General features: G+C 44.1%; 1 protein-coding gene across 4 annotated transcripts in view; it reads right to left on the reverse strand.

Moving 5' to 3' along the window:
• The window catches only part of LOC148022776 (uncharacterized), an 85094-nt gene extending 69437 nt beyond the window's left edge, over nucleotides 1-15657 (reverse strand). For 2 of the 4 annotated variants that reach the window (XR_015693543.1, XM_087695710.1), the window contains exons 1-4: nucleotides 15221-15657; nucleotides 7351-7384; nucleotides 6363-6709; nucleotides 4635-4749 (exon numbers count right to left, since the gene is read on the reverse strand). Coding sequence is in view for 3 of the 4 variants with exons in the window: in XM_087695710.1 (XP_087551836.1) it covers nucleotides 4635-4749; nucleotides 6363-6709; nucleotides 7351-7384; nucleotides 15221-15463 (739 nt within the window). In the remaining variant the exon portion in view is untranslated. Of the gene's footprint in view, nucleotides 1-4634; nucleotides 4750-6362; nucleotides 6710-7206; nucleotides 7241-7350; nucleotides 7385-15220 lie in introns of all 4 variants that reach the window. The other 2 variants (XM_087695711.1, XM_087695712.1) reach the window with 2 other exon arrangements.
• Between the last annotated feature and the right edge of the window lie 570 nt (nucleotides 15658-16227).

Below are 16227 nucleotides of genomic sequence, written 5' to 3' on the forward strand. Positions count from 1 at the left end.
TCAAATTTATCACGGTGAGCCTTGGGGATGTGAACATAGGCATCACACCCAAAGACCCGAAAGTAAGAAACATCTGGCTTCGTCCCAAAATAAGCCTCAAATGGGGTCATCCCTTCCACGGCCGAAGTAGGGGATCGATTAAGGATGTGGACTGCAGTAGCCACAGCCTCGGCCCACAGAACCTGAGGGGTCTGTCGGTGCTCCATCATGGTGCGCGCCATCTCGATCACACTGCGGTTCTTCCGTTCAAGAATACCATTCTCTTGAGGAGTATTGGTATTGGCAAACTCCTGGTGAATTCCTCTATCTGCACAAAACTGAGCAAACTCATTAGACACAAATTCACCTCCCTTGTCGGATCGCAAGGTCTTCAACTTCCGGCCTGATCGGTTCTCCTCAAAGAGAAGCCAATCCTTGAAGTGCGAGAAAGCTTCTGACTTTAGTGCCAAAAAGTAGGCCCATGTCATCCTGCTGTAGTCATCCACGATCAGCATGAAGTACGAGCTCCCACACAGGGACTCATTCCTCATAGGGCCACATAGATCCGTAGATACAAGCTCCATCGGTGAAGTAGACCGCCGCGAAGCTGTGTGGGGAATGGCATCCCGATGCTGCTTCCCCCGTATGCAGGAGACACATGGCTGCTGGCTCACCACTATATCCGGCAACCCTCGAACAAGCTGTCCACGTGACACCCTCCGAAGATAGTCATAGTTTAGGTGACCAAACCGAGCATGCCATAACTCTGATTGTGACTGAGAGGTAAGAAGAAGAGTAGAGAGGGCGGTGGAAGACTTTAGTTTGTAAATGCCATTCTCCTCATATCCACATGAGAGACCCTTCCTCGATCCACGATCAAGGACTCGCACTGTAGTACTGTCAAACTCCACCAAGAGACCAAGGGAGCAAATCTTATGAACTGAAAGGAGATGGTACCCTAATCCTGGTACATGCAAAACCTCTGAGGTATGGGTACCACCTCGTCCATCCGGAATAAGCTGCATCTTACCCCGACCTGCAACAGAAACTGAAGAGCTGTCTCCAATGAGAATCTGCCCACGCGAGGGTCGCAACTGGGCAACACCATCTGATGAAGGAGTCATGTGCCGTGAGGCACCACTATCAACAATCCACTCTCGAGCTTGGGGAGCCGTCATCGCAGCATCAGAAGCATTCGGTGAAGCGTCCTCAATGACAGCTAGATGAAGAAATGCAGCTGATGAGGGTGCAGCCACCGCTCCAGAATCCTTGGTGTCCTTCTTCTTGGTGTCCTTCGTGTCTTTGTCAGGGCAATCCTTCTTCCAATGGCCAGTCTTTCCACAAATATGGCATGTGGAGTCTTTGTCCTTGTCCTTCTCCTTGTCCACACTCGTTTCAGCCTTGTTCCAAGGCGCAGCCCTCCTGTCTGCCCTTAAACGCAAAAAACGCAAATTTGTGTCGCGATGGAAACTCCTCTTCAGGTTGATTCTGCGCTCAGTCAGCCCTCAAACACTGCTCTGATACCATGTCTGAGTGCAGCGGTGCGGAAGCGTAGGACTGAGAGAGAGAGAACACAGAGAGAGAAGGGAGAGAAAGAGGCAGTGGACGATGAAGATCTGCTGTATAAAGAATGCTGAATACAAAGATATGTAGATATATACACGGGCGCAGTGCGTTGGACTGCGTGTCTCCACCTCGACGATGCAACCTGCTGTCCACCTCGAAGTCCGCTGCAGTCTGCACTGTCTGCTGTCTGAAATCTGTGAACAGAGACAGAATCTACGCGTCACCGGTCTGTAATCTGCGAGCAGAGATGTGTACCAGACTGCTGAAAGTGCCAGGTATAAATAGCCGAAAAACCGGGGGAAATAGGGCACCAGAAATAGCCAGGCGGCTGCAGCCGACTGGCTGCTGCAGGTCGGAGTGCCACGTGGCAGTCCAACTGTGCAGTCCGACTGCCAGTCCGACTGCACTAGCCTGCTGCCCCTGATCAGGCTATGACCTGATCTCTAACAACTCTAACCCTAACCCTAACTATGTTCTTTTTATCAGTCTGTACTTTGTCGTACGGTTTCTGTTTATGTTTCTGTGTCAGGGTATTTTTCTTTACACATACATCTTGATCTTGACCTTCAAGCTTAATGCTCTTGCATTTAATCGGCCTAATGTAAGATTTCTGCACCAAATCCTATAAAATTTGGGTCTTCCAATAGCCATAATTACTGCCATCCAACTTTTCAATGTTGAAGATAGCACTGTCATTTGAATGACTAGCCATACTGCAAGAAAAAGAGGCACAATACAGACCAAATAGGCTGCTGTAATACCTGCAAACAGCCCCAATACGACTACCAAAACAAGCTGAAAACAAGAGGTATGGACTAGATAATGAGCTGTCCACAAACTATGACCAAAATAGCATCAAATTGAGGGGACTGCTCTCATAAATAATACAACAGTCTGCAATTACAGCATGCTGAAAATGAGGTATAGCAGTAAGAAATCTATGCCAAACAAGGGCAATCACTAATACAAAACAACCAGCAGTACAGGAGCAAAAGTTGGAGTAGCTCAAGCTCAACTACAAATAAAATCCGAAGCTCAATGTAACATCCAAGTGTCAAGTAAGCGGCTCCCACTAGAACAAAATTCAGATGCCATACGAGCAAACAAAGCTTACTACAGCAGTAAAAATGACAATAAAATTGAGCCAACTATGGGCTCAAATCAGTCCAAAAGCATTCCAATACATTGGCCAAACATTCCCCAAGTGTCCAACATCAAATGAGCATACCGGGAGCATCACATAAGCCAAGAGCATGACATTTCGCAAACAAATAGCATTTGGCCCTATTATGACAGCAGTGATATCTATGAGAAAACTGAGCTAAAAGAGTGCTCAAATCAGTCCAATAGCATCTCAAACCAATGACATATGATCCCCCAAGTATCCGGCAACAAAACATAGGTATATGGGCATCCAGGAAGCATATACAAGCTCCAAACATTGAAGATATGGCTGTCCCTGTTTTATGACAGCATGCTGCCCTATTTGCACTGTTAATAGCTAAAGCTCAATGACTCAAAACCAATGCTTAATATTAATGGTCAATGCCGGGAGGAGTGGTAAACAATGCCAAAGCCTTTGCCAATGCCGGGGAGTGGTTGAGCAAGCACACGTGCTTGAAAATGGCCACAGTTGAAAAAACGTTTTTGTATTTCCAACCCTGAGTACTGAGCTGAATAGTCCCTGAAATAAGCTTAATGTAGGCTCAAGAATGCCCTGAGATAGCCCCAATAGGTTCTATAATTCCTAGAGCAATGAGAGCTCAGTATGAACCTCAAGAGGTGGAGGTATGGCTGCCAATGGTGAAACCCTATTGTAGATAACTCAAATGAGAGCTAAAGCAATGCCGGATTGAGCTTGAGCTCACAAAAAGGAAGGCTCTGATACTAGTTCAAGGGAGAAGACCGACTGGAAGCATGAGCAAGCGGAAGAAGAGAGGTGTGAGCTATGGCGGATGGAGCAAGAGAACGAGATAGCAAGAGAGAGAGAGAGAGAGAGAGAGAGAGAGAGAGAGACTCAAGATGTGAGAGCCTTCCCTTTATTCAAATGTCACTGAAAGAATAAAGGATGAAGTGACAGTGATAGGCGCACGCCGCTCGAGTATGCAGGTGGGGTTACTGTCAATGTAGTAATATGCGGGTGGCTAGGCACAAGCGCCTTTACCCCCAACACTCAGTGTACTACAAATCCATAGCAATACAAGAAGTTAAAGAAATACCACAAGGGACACCAATTTTGGAGTCAATCAAGTGTCAATTGTCCAAGATTTTGGTGATAAAGTTTTATTACACATTTGTGAATTTATTTGCTTGTTGTAATTAGTGTTAAATCAAGTCAACTACCACCCTGTCCAAGAAGGAAGGCTGGTTTCAGTTTGACCTCCTCAACTTTACAAATAGCTCACTAACACTAACCGCCACCCTCAATAGATGCCTAACCCTACTTAGGTAAGGCTATGTAGAGTATGGGGATGCTAACAATGTTCTTGGCACAACGAAGCCAAGTAACTTGCTCTTGAAACGACAAACTGATTTCCTAGCACCACTACCATAGTGTCCCATTCACCTAATCAACATAGAAGACTATGTAGTCCTTTGATCTGGACACACAATCAGATCCTACAAATGAGAAGTTCAATAAATGATAGGAGTTATTACTTTTCCCAACATTAATTTTTAATCAAGAGAGAATGGATAAAAGCCATTCTGTAGATGTACAAGGTGCCAGAATCATGATTGATTCATCTAGAAGGCTATGTGCTTAACCCAATGCCCCTCCCCCCGCCCCCCCAACACACACACACACAAAAAAACCCCACCAAAAAAAGTATTCTTTGAGCAATAGGCTTGGGTCAGGTTGTAGGAGCCATCCTTGGCTCCAAATGTGAACACTGCACACTGGCTAAGCCAACTGATTTTGTGTTTATTTTCATGCAATGTAAATAGGAACTCTTTCCTTGGCAAAGGGACAGATGATGCTGGTAATAATATACTTGACAACCTTGAAAAGTAATTTATGAACTCAAAGAAACAAGGAATTGTTGAAATTCACATTGCAGCTACAAATGAAAGTTTCAGGTTGCACTTACTAGAAAATCTTTCCTTCAACAAGCTACCAAAATGCTTGCAGAACTGTTTAATTTCTGGATGCAGTCTTCTTATTGCTCCAGGCCTTTTAGCAAGCTCAAGAAGTCCATCAGGAGGCTGAAACGTTAAACGGAGTTATTTCTTACAAAGAGATACCTATTACATAAAAGCAAACCACATCAGCTGAACACATGAAAAAAGGTTAGAGCACACTAAATGACAAGATACCATCTCACATAAGCTTTCTCTACACTGCAACTAAAAGTAAGTTCAAAATGAGAAATAGGCAGATAAGCTTCCTGTAGCTTGCAACTAAAAAGCAAATTCACAAAGACAACTTAGGCTTGCAGATGATCTTCTCTATTCCCCACTTGTAATGTGCACCTACAAACTTAGAAGCAAATGAAATGCACCCGGCCATATAAACTAGCATCTCATTCTGAAAGGAAAGAATGCGGTGGCTAGTATGCATAAAGGACATGCTCTGAAGCAGCATTCAAAGCTTGCAAACTATTTACAATGCACAAATATAATACTTCAATCAGATGTGAACAGCCAAGCACACTAAACAAGATGCAGTATAACAGCTGTCAAAAACTATAGAAAGAGCTGCATGTGAAATTTGAGCGTCCAATGCTTCAGATATGTGTGGTAAAGAGCAGTTTATCAGCTGGTGTGAAAGAGCGAACTTTCATACAAGTGTACATAGTATTCAAATGTTGTCTTTCACCCAACTCCAGAGCATTCAATTAATATTTCCAAGTGATTGTTGAACATTGAATATCTTGAAAAGTAGATAGGGCCTTAGATTTTGTTTGCATAGACTAACTCACAAGTAAAAGCCCGCTGACAAAAAAATATCGGTAATCTAGAAAAGAAAGTTACTTATTGAATGACATAATGATAAAAATATAAAAAAAGGATGTCACCTCTTTAGTGACACTAAAAATAAATATAATGGTGGACTTCAAGGACATGCATCCCTGAGAAATGAACAGTGAACAAGATGAATCGGTAATGGATCTTGTGCTGACAATATGAATCTAGTACATGTATGCATCTTGTATGTCCCCATGGTGTGAGGTATTGGAGGCATAGATTCATGATGGGATAACCAAGAACATTATTGCAGAATCCTGCATCCGCAACACTACAAGTTCATTGATTCTGGTGTGCAACCAACGTCATCCATGGCACAAACAATATACATTGAATTTGAGCCTACCTAGCAGTAACAGTTTGGCACAAGTATCTTTCCACTAAAACACAACCTTGTAAACTAATTGCCATGAGCCCAATGGAAATGAACATCTCAGCATTGTTCTTATACAAGTATCTTTCCACTAAAACACAACCTTGTAAACTAACTGCCATGAGCCCAATGGAAATGAACATCTCAACATTGTTCTTATACAAGCAAGTCCCACAAGCATTTGTAAGAATGCTGTTATAACAAATGTACTTTATTAAACTTCATGCCTCCACCTGGTATAAGACCCAAAGAGTAGAACTTGCCCAAAAGACGAAAACAAAAAGATGGAAATATTCCTGTCTTCATAACAACATGGAATTTTTTTATTTCAATTTCTTTACTTGGCAATGCAAAGATTGAAACAATGTTCCTGCTATAGTTTCAATTAAGCAGCAGAAATCAGAAGTTATATCTACATTAGAGAATCTGGATCTGTTGGGGCTGAAATATGATACTTAATTCTGAATGTGCTATGTACCTTCATTATCAATCGCCTTCTTTTGTAGTCCACATGTTGCATAAATTCATCGACTATTGGTATTAGAATCTCTTCATCAATGTTCAGAGAATGTTCCAACCTTTTTCTGATAGAGCTCGTCGACTCTCCAGAATTCTCTAGGAATGGTTGGCACACTCTCAAGAGACATTCATGTGGTGATTCTTTATCATTCTGAGATCCTGCCCTTCCTATATGAATTATCTCGGCTACTTTGCCTACTTCACCCTTTCCTTCAACCTCCACAGTCCATCCATAAACATCAACAATTCCCCAAGCAACATCCAAGGCTGTTAAAAATCTTTCACCATTTCGAATTCTTCCCGTTTCTGCAGTAAAATTTCCAAAATCAGAAAGCTGCAATCATACAACCAACAATGCATTTCAATCTCTTATATAAGAGAATTACAGAACTTGACTCTTTTTCCAACAAATATCTTAGGAATTTTTGGTTTCTAGAATAGGTTCCATGTGACTTTTATTACTGAAACTGGTCAGAGGTCATGTTTTGACTTTACTTATGCTGAAGAATACAATACTTGGAAGCTGGAACATCCATTGAAGTAGAGTTGGTGAGTTTGTTGGGTGCAAAAGTGGCAGATATGTGTGAAGGTGACTCAAGAAGCTACCCTGCACTTAAACATAGTTGGACCAACCATGAGAGAAGAAACCTAGGTCTACCAATGGCTTGTGATGTCTGGATGTGCAAATCTAGGATCAGTACAAAAATGAAAGTTTGGCACACTGTTTTCATCCTTTTTCACACAGTCAACTATATCTTATCCAACCTCACAGTTTATAACCATATAGCCCCCTTATTTCTCACCTTGAACATCATTTGATAGCAGATTCAAATAGAACTGGAATAAAGAAAACATAAAAATTTTGTTCAGATCCATAAAATGTGAAAACCATCATGGAACACCTCACTGTGGGAGTTGATACATTAAATTTTTAATGTCAAAATTACCTGGTTGATTAAATTCCAATGCACGTCGCCTGCCCTGCATCAGTAGATGGACAACAGTGACCTCTCTTTTTTTTTTGGTAATGACTCTCTCTCTCTCTCTCTCTCTCTCTCTCTCTCTCTCTCTCTCTGTGTGCGCGTGCGCGTGTGTGAGAGCACTGAGAAGACGTTTGCATTGATGAAGTAATTTACAATGGGCCTTCTCAGCAGCCAAACAGAATCATAGACAGGTACCAAATACCAATAGAGCCAAAAGGTGACAAAATACAATGCTTCAAGGACAAGAGAAGGGGATCACAAAGTGGGCACAACAGGGGTTGTACGAATGATATCGAGCCATGGAGCAGCCACCTCTCCAAGCACTAGACCAGCCGAAACGATGGGAGTAATCTGCCATAATAGCAATTCTTGCAGCAGATGCCCAAGACCAAGTCAAAAATGAAAGCATTGCCAGTCTGCTAGATGTGCAAAAGACCAGTCCATTGCATGAATGAAAGAGACAAAGATGATGGGGCCGTAACATGGCCATGGACAGTACCTTGGCCAAAACCCAAGAATGGGTCACCATCTGCTAACGTGTCATCACAGTCCATACCCGGAAAATGCCCTAGATGAGGATATCTAGGAGTTCCCAAGGGTGGGCAATGTCATCCTACTAGGAGACTTCAATGCCAGGACAGCCTCCCATTAGAATTCTTTCTACGACACATCTGAGGAGATATTATGGGATCAGGATGTGGCAAAGTTACAAATAGAAAGGACCTCTCAAAATATGGGAGAAGTCACAGAGTATGGGAGATATCTTGTGGAGATCGGTATGGCACATGGACTAGCTATTCTTAATGGCCTAGCAAGATACCCCCTATTAGGAACCTTCACATATTACCCCCATTGGCGTGGTGCTAGAACAGTAGACCATGTACTTGCTCCACCAATGCCTACACCCTCTATCTAAGATCTCTCAATCTCACCACATCTCCTCGGAGTAGCAGCGGATCATGCTTACCTATCTTTCATTATGGATTTGTAGTTTACTGATGTATGACCCAACAGGTAGAGCTCATCAGACTACTACAGGGTGCAGACCTTGACATTCCACTACAGGAGCTTACTCAGCAGTTTAGTGAGGCTCTACATGTAGTAGCAGGAGTAGCCTTTCCACACTCAAGCCCTAAACAAAGAGCCTCCACTGCAGTGATACCTCACAATAGCTGGTATGATGATGAGTGTCACAAGACCAAAGCTCATCTACAGAGAGAGGCGGCATTGGGATCCACTACCCACAAGCAAGCATAGCTAATCGTCAAATGCCTCATACAGCAAAAGAAGAGAGCATTCTTAGCCCACCAAGAAGAGACTTATACCAACTGCTCTTGAGCCAAGACTTTAGAGAGGCTTGGCGGTCATTCAAAGAGCATTGTCCAGCCACGCCCATCATGTCCCCTGGTACATGTGAGCAATATGCAGCTAGTCTCTACACAGTAGTAGGTCAGTCTCCTCTCCCTAACCCACCAGAGCCCTACCCAGAGACGACCACCTTCTTTACAACAGGCACAGTCCATGAGGCTATTGACAGACTTAGCAAAGGTACAGCACACAACCACGATGGATTAGTAGCCGAGCACTTGATTCATGCTATTTGGTGGCAGAGTTTCTAGCTTATATGTTTAACAAAGCAATGTGTGGGCACCTCCCAAAGAGCTGGAGCACAAACACCATTGTACCTATCCTAAATTCAAGAGATCCCACTTTACCCAATAACTATCAGACTATTATGGTTGGACACACATTGGCTAAACTATATGACTCCATCCTTGAGCAAGAGTTGAGCAGATGGGCGGAGATGTGGAGGCTTAGAGCACAAGGACAAGCTGACTTTAGGAGAGGCTACTCTACATTGGATCACATCCTCACACTCAGAGCAATCATTGAGGAGGATAGGGCTCATGGCCGGTGGATTTATTGTAGTTTTGTGGATTTTCACAAAGCCTTCGACACAATGTCAAGAGACAAATTGATATACAGACTCCATGCTATGGGAATACCCGAGGAGCTTAGCTGGGGGATCTTGGCATTGTACGAGAGGGTTGTTGGCAGAGTACGGACACTTGAGGACCTTTCAACTCCTGTTCCCAAGGGGGAGAGAGAGAATCTCCACCCGCGAATACGCAGCATTGGGAGGCTTGGAGAGGATGTGCTCAGAGGTAGAGTTTCATGAACCCCATACTAAGATGTGGCTCTTTGATACACTGGTCACATCCACATTACTCTATGGAGTACAAGTATGGGGCCCTAGTCTGGATCATTGTAGCCAATCGGGTTGCACATATGATGGTTGGAGATCGATGGAGAGACCCCTTGTATAAATGATTTCCATGATGATTAAGATGTAAGGCCTCAGTACCACATGAGATCATCAGAGCTGAGCTAGCAACTACACCAGTTGTAGTGGAGACCCTCGCACGATCAATCATATATATACACTGACTATGGAATCTAACTAGACATAGATATGTATGGTTGGCTCTTAAATCCTCTCGACAATTTTCTAGGGAGGGTGACACTTCATGTTGGTATGCATAGATGTCAACTTGGTTTGAGTTACATGGCTTTAGCATGGACAAGCTACCCCCCTTCCAGTACTCCATTGATGCACCATTGCTTACCTTGAGCCACTCATAGATTGGCACGATTATTGAGATGGATCTTGTCAGAAGTGGTGCAACAATGGAAGCATAAACAACATGCTGAAATAAATTGTTGAAACACAAGACAAGAGAAAGAATAAACACAAATACAGATGAGAACTCAGATTTAAGCCCGAGAAACGGAATCCATATGGAACACAAGACAGCAGCATACAACAATGAGTCACTGGCTGTGTGGGCACCCTTGCACCGGCTCCTCTCTCCTCAGAAGAATCCACAAATGATGGCTAAAGTACAGAAGAGGAGGGACCCCAACAATATATAGGTATAAAATGGGGGGAGCATTAAATGCAGTCGGCCAGCATTTAATGTTGGTTGGCCAGCATTAAATGCTCCCTAGCCCTAAAAAGGGCACTAGAAAATGCCAAAAAAAATACTATAAAAAGGCCACAGCCTCTGCAGCATAGACTCACCCTGAGCTGACTAATCTGCTAACACCCTCTCTCAGATCAGGGGTGATCTGATACAACACAATAGTACAATGATGGGGTATCATAAACTATACAACATAGAACCACCAGTAGAACCATGGATATCCAAGCAGTGAGTAACCAACCCACCACCAAGATGCCTTCGAGAGTATCTAACGTCGATGTCGAGCATAACAGCACCACTTGAAAATAGAGAAGAATCATAGCAACTCTCTGTGTTATGTCACCTATGTCACTCAGGACATACAAGACCAATCTGCCAAACATGTCTCTGAACATGTGACCATGGAATCCCCGCCTTCGGCCAAAACCACCAAAGTGTCCCCTCATGTGAGCTCCATACGAAAGCCTCCCGCTCTCTGTTAAGTAACCAACCCAGCATGAACCTGGATGTCAATCCTAGCTCCAGGATTTGTACCTGCCAGACTTCGCACGATGCGTTAGGGATGTCCCTCTCTGGATCCTGTGCATCTGTATAGACATATAGATGAGGCACGGCTGCCCCATCTCACCACCCTCTCACACTCCCTCTCTGGCACTGGAAAGTCGTAAGGGATATCCGTATCACCACCACTAGAAAGCAGCCTCGATCCGAAGAAGAGGATCCCTTCCACACCTTGGACTTCGCCCTGGCTGGAGGATCAAGATCAGAATCTGATGCAGATGACTCGTTGGAGGAGTCGGCATCCCGCTTCATCTTCTGCTCCTGGTTCTTCCTAGAAGCTGCTAACTCTTTGCAGTCCTTCATTAAATGACCTTTCTTGCCACTGTGATAACACTGGGCCTTCGACTTCTTCATCTTCGAACCCCTCGCTGAAGCTGCAAAAGCCTCACCTGAACCTCCATAATGTGACAGAAGCCTCCCCTGTAGTCGCAAAGTAGCCTCATGCTCAAGTAGCATGGAGGGCATGTGAAGAAAACTAACAGGAGTCGTAGATGTCCGCACCCGTAAAGCATTCGCCACTCCATCGAATTCCCGAGGAAGCTTGTAGAATACCGTACCAACAAGATGTGCCTCTGATAGGGCAGACTGCATAGTACGAAGTTGGTCCTGGAGTTGGGTAACACGAAGTAGAAAGGATTGAATCATATCTTTGGATTCAAACTTTAGTTGCTGGAGTTGGCCATAGAGAGTAACGGCCTTCATGGTGGAAGGAGCCTCGTACATCAACTGTAACTTCGACCATACATCTGCAGTTGTTGGACAAGAGGTGACCGCCAGTAGGACTTCTTTGGAAATACACCGAAGTAAGGCTGAATAAGCATGGGCATCATCCGAATCCCAGGTAAGCACAGCCTCCTCATGGTTGTCTTCATCAAAACTAGATGGAACAGAAGAAGGTTGTTGAGGACGTGCCACAACTCCGTTAAACACGTACCATAACCGCTTCTAAATAAACCAAGCCTTCATCACCACACTCCAGGTGTATTAATCAGGTCCATGGAGCTTGTCATCAGTGGATGTGCATGGAGGAGCCATCTGGAGAGGATTTAGAAAAAAAGTAGAGAAAAGAAGGGATTGGGAGAGGGAACACAGCAAAACCACGAGCACAGACTGCAAAAAACAAGAGTTCACATGCAGGATAACCCAAAAACTGATCAAAAGAAGCCAAAATATGCTGCACAAAGTCAAAAAATCAGTTGAAATCTACTAAAAACAACAAAAACGGCCTATTCTGCCAGTCGCCCAACCCAAAATAGTGCTGTAAATAGCAAAATGCAGGCTGTACACTGCCTAAACAGGTGTAGGGAACTGTCGCCAGCAGCCTGATGAGGAAAACACAGGCAGCAGGAGGTGTTGGATAGGCAAGCGATGCATATGCTGATCAAAACGCAGAGTATGGAAGCCAAAATCTGGTTCGTAATCAGGTTGACAGCAGTCGCCAGGGCAGCAGAGGGGTAAATCAGTCCTGAAAACAGCAATTAAACACAGTAGAAACACAAAACCTGAAAAACCGATACCATGTCAGAAGTGGTGCAGCAGATGACAAACCAATAGTTCATAGGAACCATGGGCCTTGGGGGGTTTTGATACCATATTACTGTATACAAATGGTATAGTTCTCATCTCCAACACACCAAAGGGATTGCAATGTCATCTAGATGCACTACAAACTTTTGTCAAGATAGAGATCTCATGGTGAACCTTGGGAAAACCAAGGTTATGGTGTTGAACACCTCCACCCAATGGATTCGATTATCAATATCCCATTTCACATATAAAGAGGAGATGATGGAGATGGTCCAAATATATATTTACCTAGGGATTGCATTTTCAAGGCCGAGATTCACTCTAGGGAGAGCAACTAATAATAGATTGACACAAGGCTATGCGGCCCTACGGTGCATGGAGAGGCAGTGCACATGCATACAATTTCAAGAGCCTCAGACGAAGCTCTGGCTCTTCAACACATTGGTCACACTAGCATCTCTATATGGCGTCCCCAAATGGGGATTGAGTCTCTATTATATGAGGAGAGTCACACACGATCAGCCACTACTCAGCAGAGAGGAGATATATGATGGATGGGAGCAAATGGAGAAACCCCTAGTATTGATGATTTCATGGATGATCCAGAGTAAGCCCTCAATGCCACATGAGATCATCAGAGCAAAGATGGAAGCACCACTCTTAGTGACAGAGGCCCTCTTCCAGACAATGACCTTTCTACACAGGCTATAGACCTTACGTAGACAGAAATACTCCCAGCTCACTCTAGAGTTGTCTAGATAGCTAGTGTTACAAGGGGATATTGAGTCCTGGTATGCTCGGACCAAGGCATGGCTACAGCTATATGTCTAGACAGCTAGTTTTACAAGGGGTACTAAGTCCTGGTATGCTCGGACCAAGGCATAGCTACAACTATATGAATTACATATGGATCACCTCCGACCCCTACAATATAGCCTGGATTGTCCTCACATGGGGCTCAACTAAGAGGAGTTGAACTGCATCATCAATATGGACATATTTCAGCTCCAAAGCCAAACATGGGGGACACTATTGCTAAGGACCTGGGGACAAGATGGCTTTCTGCTAGAAGCATCTTCTATACATAACGGCTTTTTCATCCATCCATAATACATGAACATACACCTATTTCATGGAGTACAATGCACCATTGGCCAACTCCATACATCCTCACATTAGCTACGAATCAAGACAGGCAAGTGCGAAGCGGATTCCCTCCCCCCAAAGGACAAGATATGCAAGCTCTGTCAACTTAAGCCAAAAACAAAGGGGCACTATATATGCAGATGTGCAATGTACTATGAGATTAGAGGACACTTCCATTGCCTTTTTAGAGAGGGATTCAAACCATTATCCTGTGAGAGTGCGCAACGGAAGAGGAAATACGAACACGGAGGGAGAGAGAGAGAGAGAGAGCAGAAAATAAGGAAGAGAAATCTGCACTGACTGAAATGAATGCTGAATACACTGAAATGAACTGATCAGTCCCTGCACGCAGCCCACAGCGTCAGTGAGGGCACCAGATCAGGCTGATGACGATGGCAGCACCACCACGGGGGAGAAGGAGTGTCGGAATCTGCAAGAAGACAACTGACCAAGTGGGGAGGGGGGCTGCCAATAAATAGGCAACGGACAAACCCTAACCCTAACCCTAAAATGGGCGCAAACCCTAAAAGTGCCCTAAAATGGGCGCCCCACAACAGTGACCAAAAAGATGGCCGGGCAGCCAATGGCTGCCCACTAAAAGAGGCCAAAAAGAAATACACAACCTAAGACAGCCAGTCAAGAGTGACTAGCCTCCCCCATCATAACACATGACAGACATGTCAGAGCTCCTAATGTCCTCGTCTGACTCAGACTAAGGCTCACAGGCAGGAGATGACAAGGCATGACAAACATGACTGCTAACATATCCAAGGTGATGGATTTCCCAAATAAGAGATGTCTCAAGCTCTTCCTTCTAAGCTATGCTGACATTGAGATCAGCTCTTCGAACTTGAGAGCAAGCACCTAGAGACACATTAGCATATGCTCACAAAATTCTATAAAGCTTCGACCACTCCCTCTACCATAGAGCCCCCATTTGACTGATCGGTGGCCCCACCCTAGAGAGTCACATTGAACAGAGCTATTGAGAGATGCAAAGCTTGCTGTCCACACCTCCACAAGAGGCATCATCTATAGATGCAAAGGATATTACATCGTCATCAAGGAGCCTTAACTCCTCGCTTCAACCTCTCTATGCTAGACAAACCCATGAGATATATCTTGGGATGAGAGTACCCCCCAAAGAAGTTCCACATTGTGTTTGGTCTAGACATTATCTTATGCTCATCCCCTATGTATTGTCTATTCTTCATATAGTTAGTCGTAGCATTAGATGACAACTATTTTTGGGACTCTGGAAAATTCCTGACACCTAACATTTTGGTCTCATAGGCCAATTTGGCATTGGCCCTTTGTAGCCGCTAATATAACTTTCTTTCTTTCTCTCTCTCTTTTTTCTCTCTAATCTATGGTGCCAATATGATCCTCTCATAGTCTCATAGGTATTTGGCTTTAACATTATCTATCTATCTATTGTCCCAATGTGATCTTCACGTCGCATCATTAGGCCTTTGGCTTTTTAACATTATGTATCTGTCTATGGTACCAATGTGACCTTTTCACACACACGCACACACTCTCTCTCTCTCTCTCTCTCTCTCTCTCTCTCTCTCTCTCTCCAAAATTTTTCAAAATCTGAAAAAAACGATGCTTGCCTTATCTCGTGCAGCATCGAGCAAGAACACTTGAGCCTCTGAGATATCTTGTTTGAGCTGATCTCTGACGGCACTCTTGGAGGGCTTCAGAACGGTCGATGAGCAGGAAGGGGAGGCGAGACAAGTGAAGCGGCAGCTCCTCTGACGAAAAAGCAAAGCGTGGTACAACGGAGATGCAAAGGCAGACTTGCAGCAGAGACCGAAGGTTTGGCTATGGCGATGAAGCAAGCCGTGAATTTCCATGTCTAGGGCGCAGCGATAATGGAGAGCAGAAAGACGAGGCGAATCATTTCCGTTCGTAATTTCATTTCGCTTGGTTATCTCCCAGAAAATGATGACAGGAAGCCACGGCAACCTTCCATGGACGCCTGAAATCTCGCTCCGTTCGCTCGCTCTCTCCTAAACCTTCGCAACTTGGCAAAATCTCTTCCCCAAGATTTTTCATTATAATATATCCACGTGTATTTGACAAATCCTACACATGTATCTGGATTCTCTATGTGTATGTATGATATACTAGGCGCTCCGCACCTAGACTCGCCACCGACCCCCGCATTCTCTTTCTTTTTTGTGGGGGAGGTGGGGGGCTGCCACATGGCACCCGCCCCCCACCTCTCCTTAACTAATAATATAGATCTGTGTGTTTGTGTGTGTGAGTGTACCACACAATCCTACGCCGTTCACAAACATTTCTTGAAGCCAATACAAAAACCTTTAACCCTAATAATTTACATGTCTTTTAGTATAGCCTATAAGTTTTTAATCGTATTTTAATTTGAATAAGTCTGGATTTTGAATTTCAAATGCCTTCTCTTCAAAAATGTCAAGGTTTTTTTCCAAATTCAATTATTCGCATGACATTAAACCACGCCTTTCCAAGAACACCTGGTGAGTTAAGACTCTAAAAGTGTTATTTCCCATGGAACACTATTGTGCATGGAAGAGAAGAGTGAAAAGGGTATGGAAATTAACTCTATCAATAAGACTCAACATGCTAGCATGGAGAA

Source organism: Lygodium microphyllum, chromosome 16 (genome assembly GCF_053477565.2).
Source record: "Lygodium microphyllum isolate KBCC chromosome 16, Lygodium_microphyllum_v1.1.10, whole genome shotgun sequence".
Taxonomy (NCBI): domain Eukaryota; kingdom Viridiplantae; phylum Streptophyta; class Polypodiopsida; order Schizaeales; family Lygodiaceae; genus Lygodium; species Lygodium microphyllum.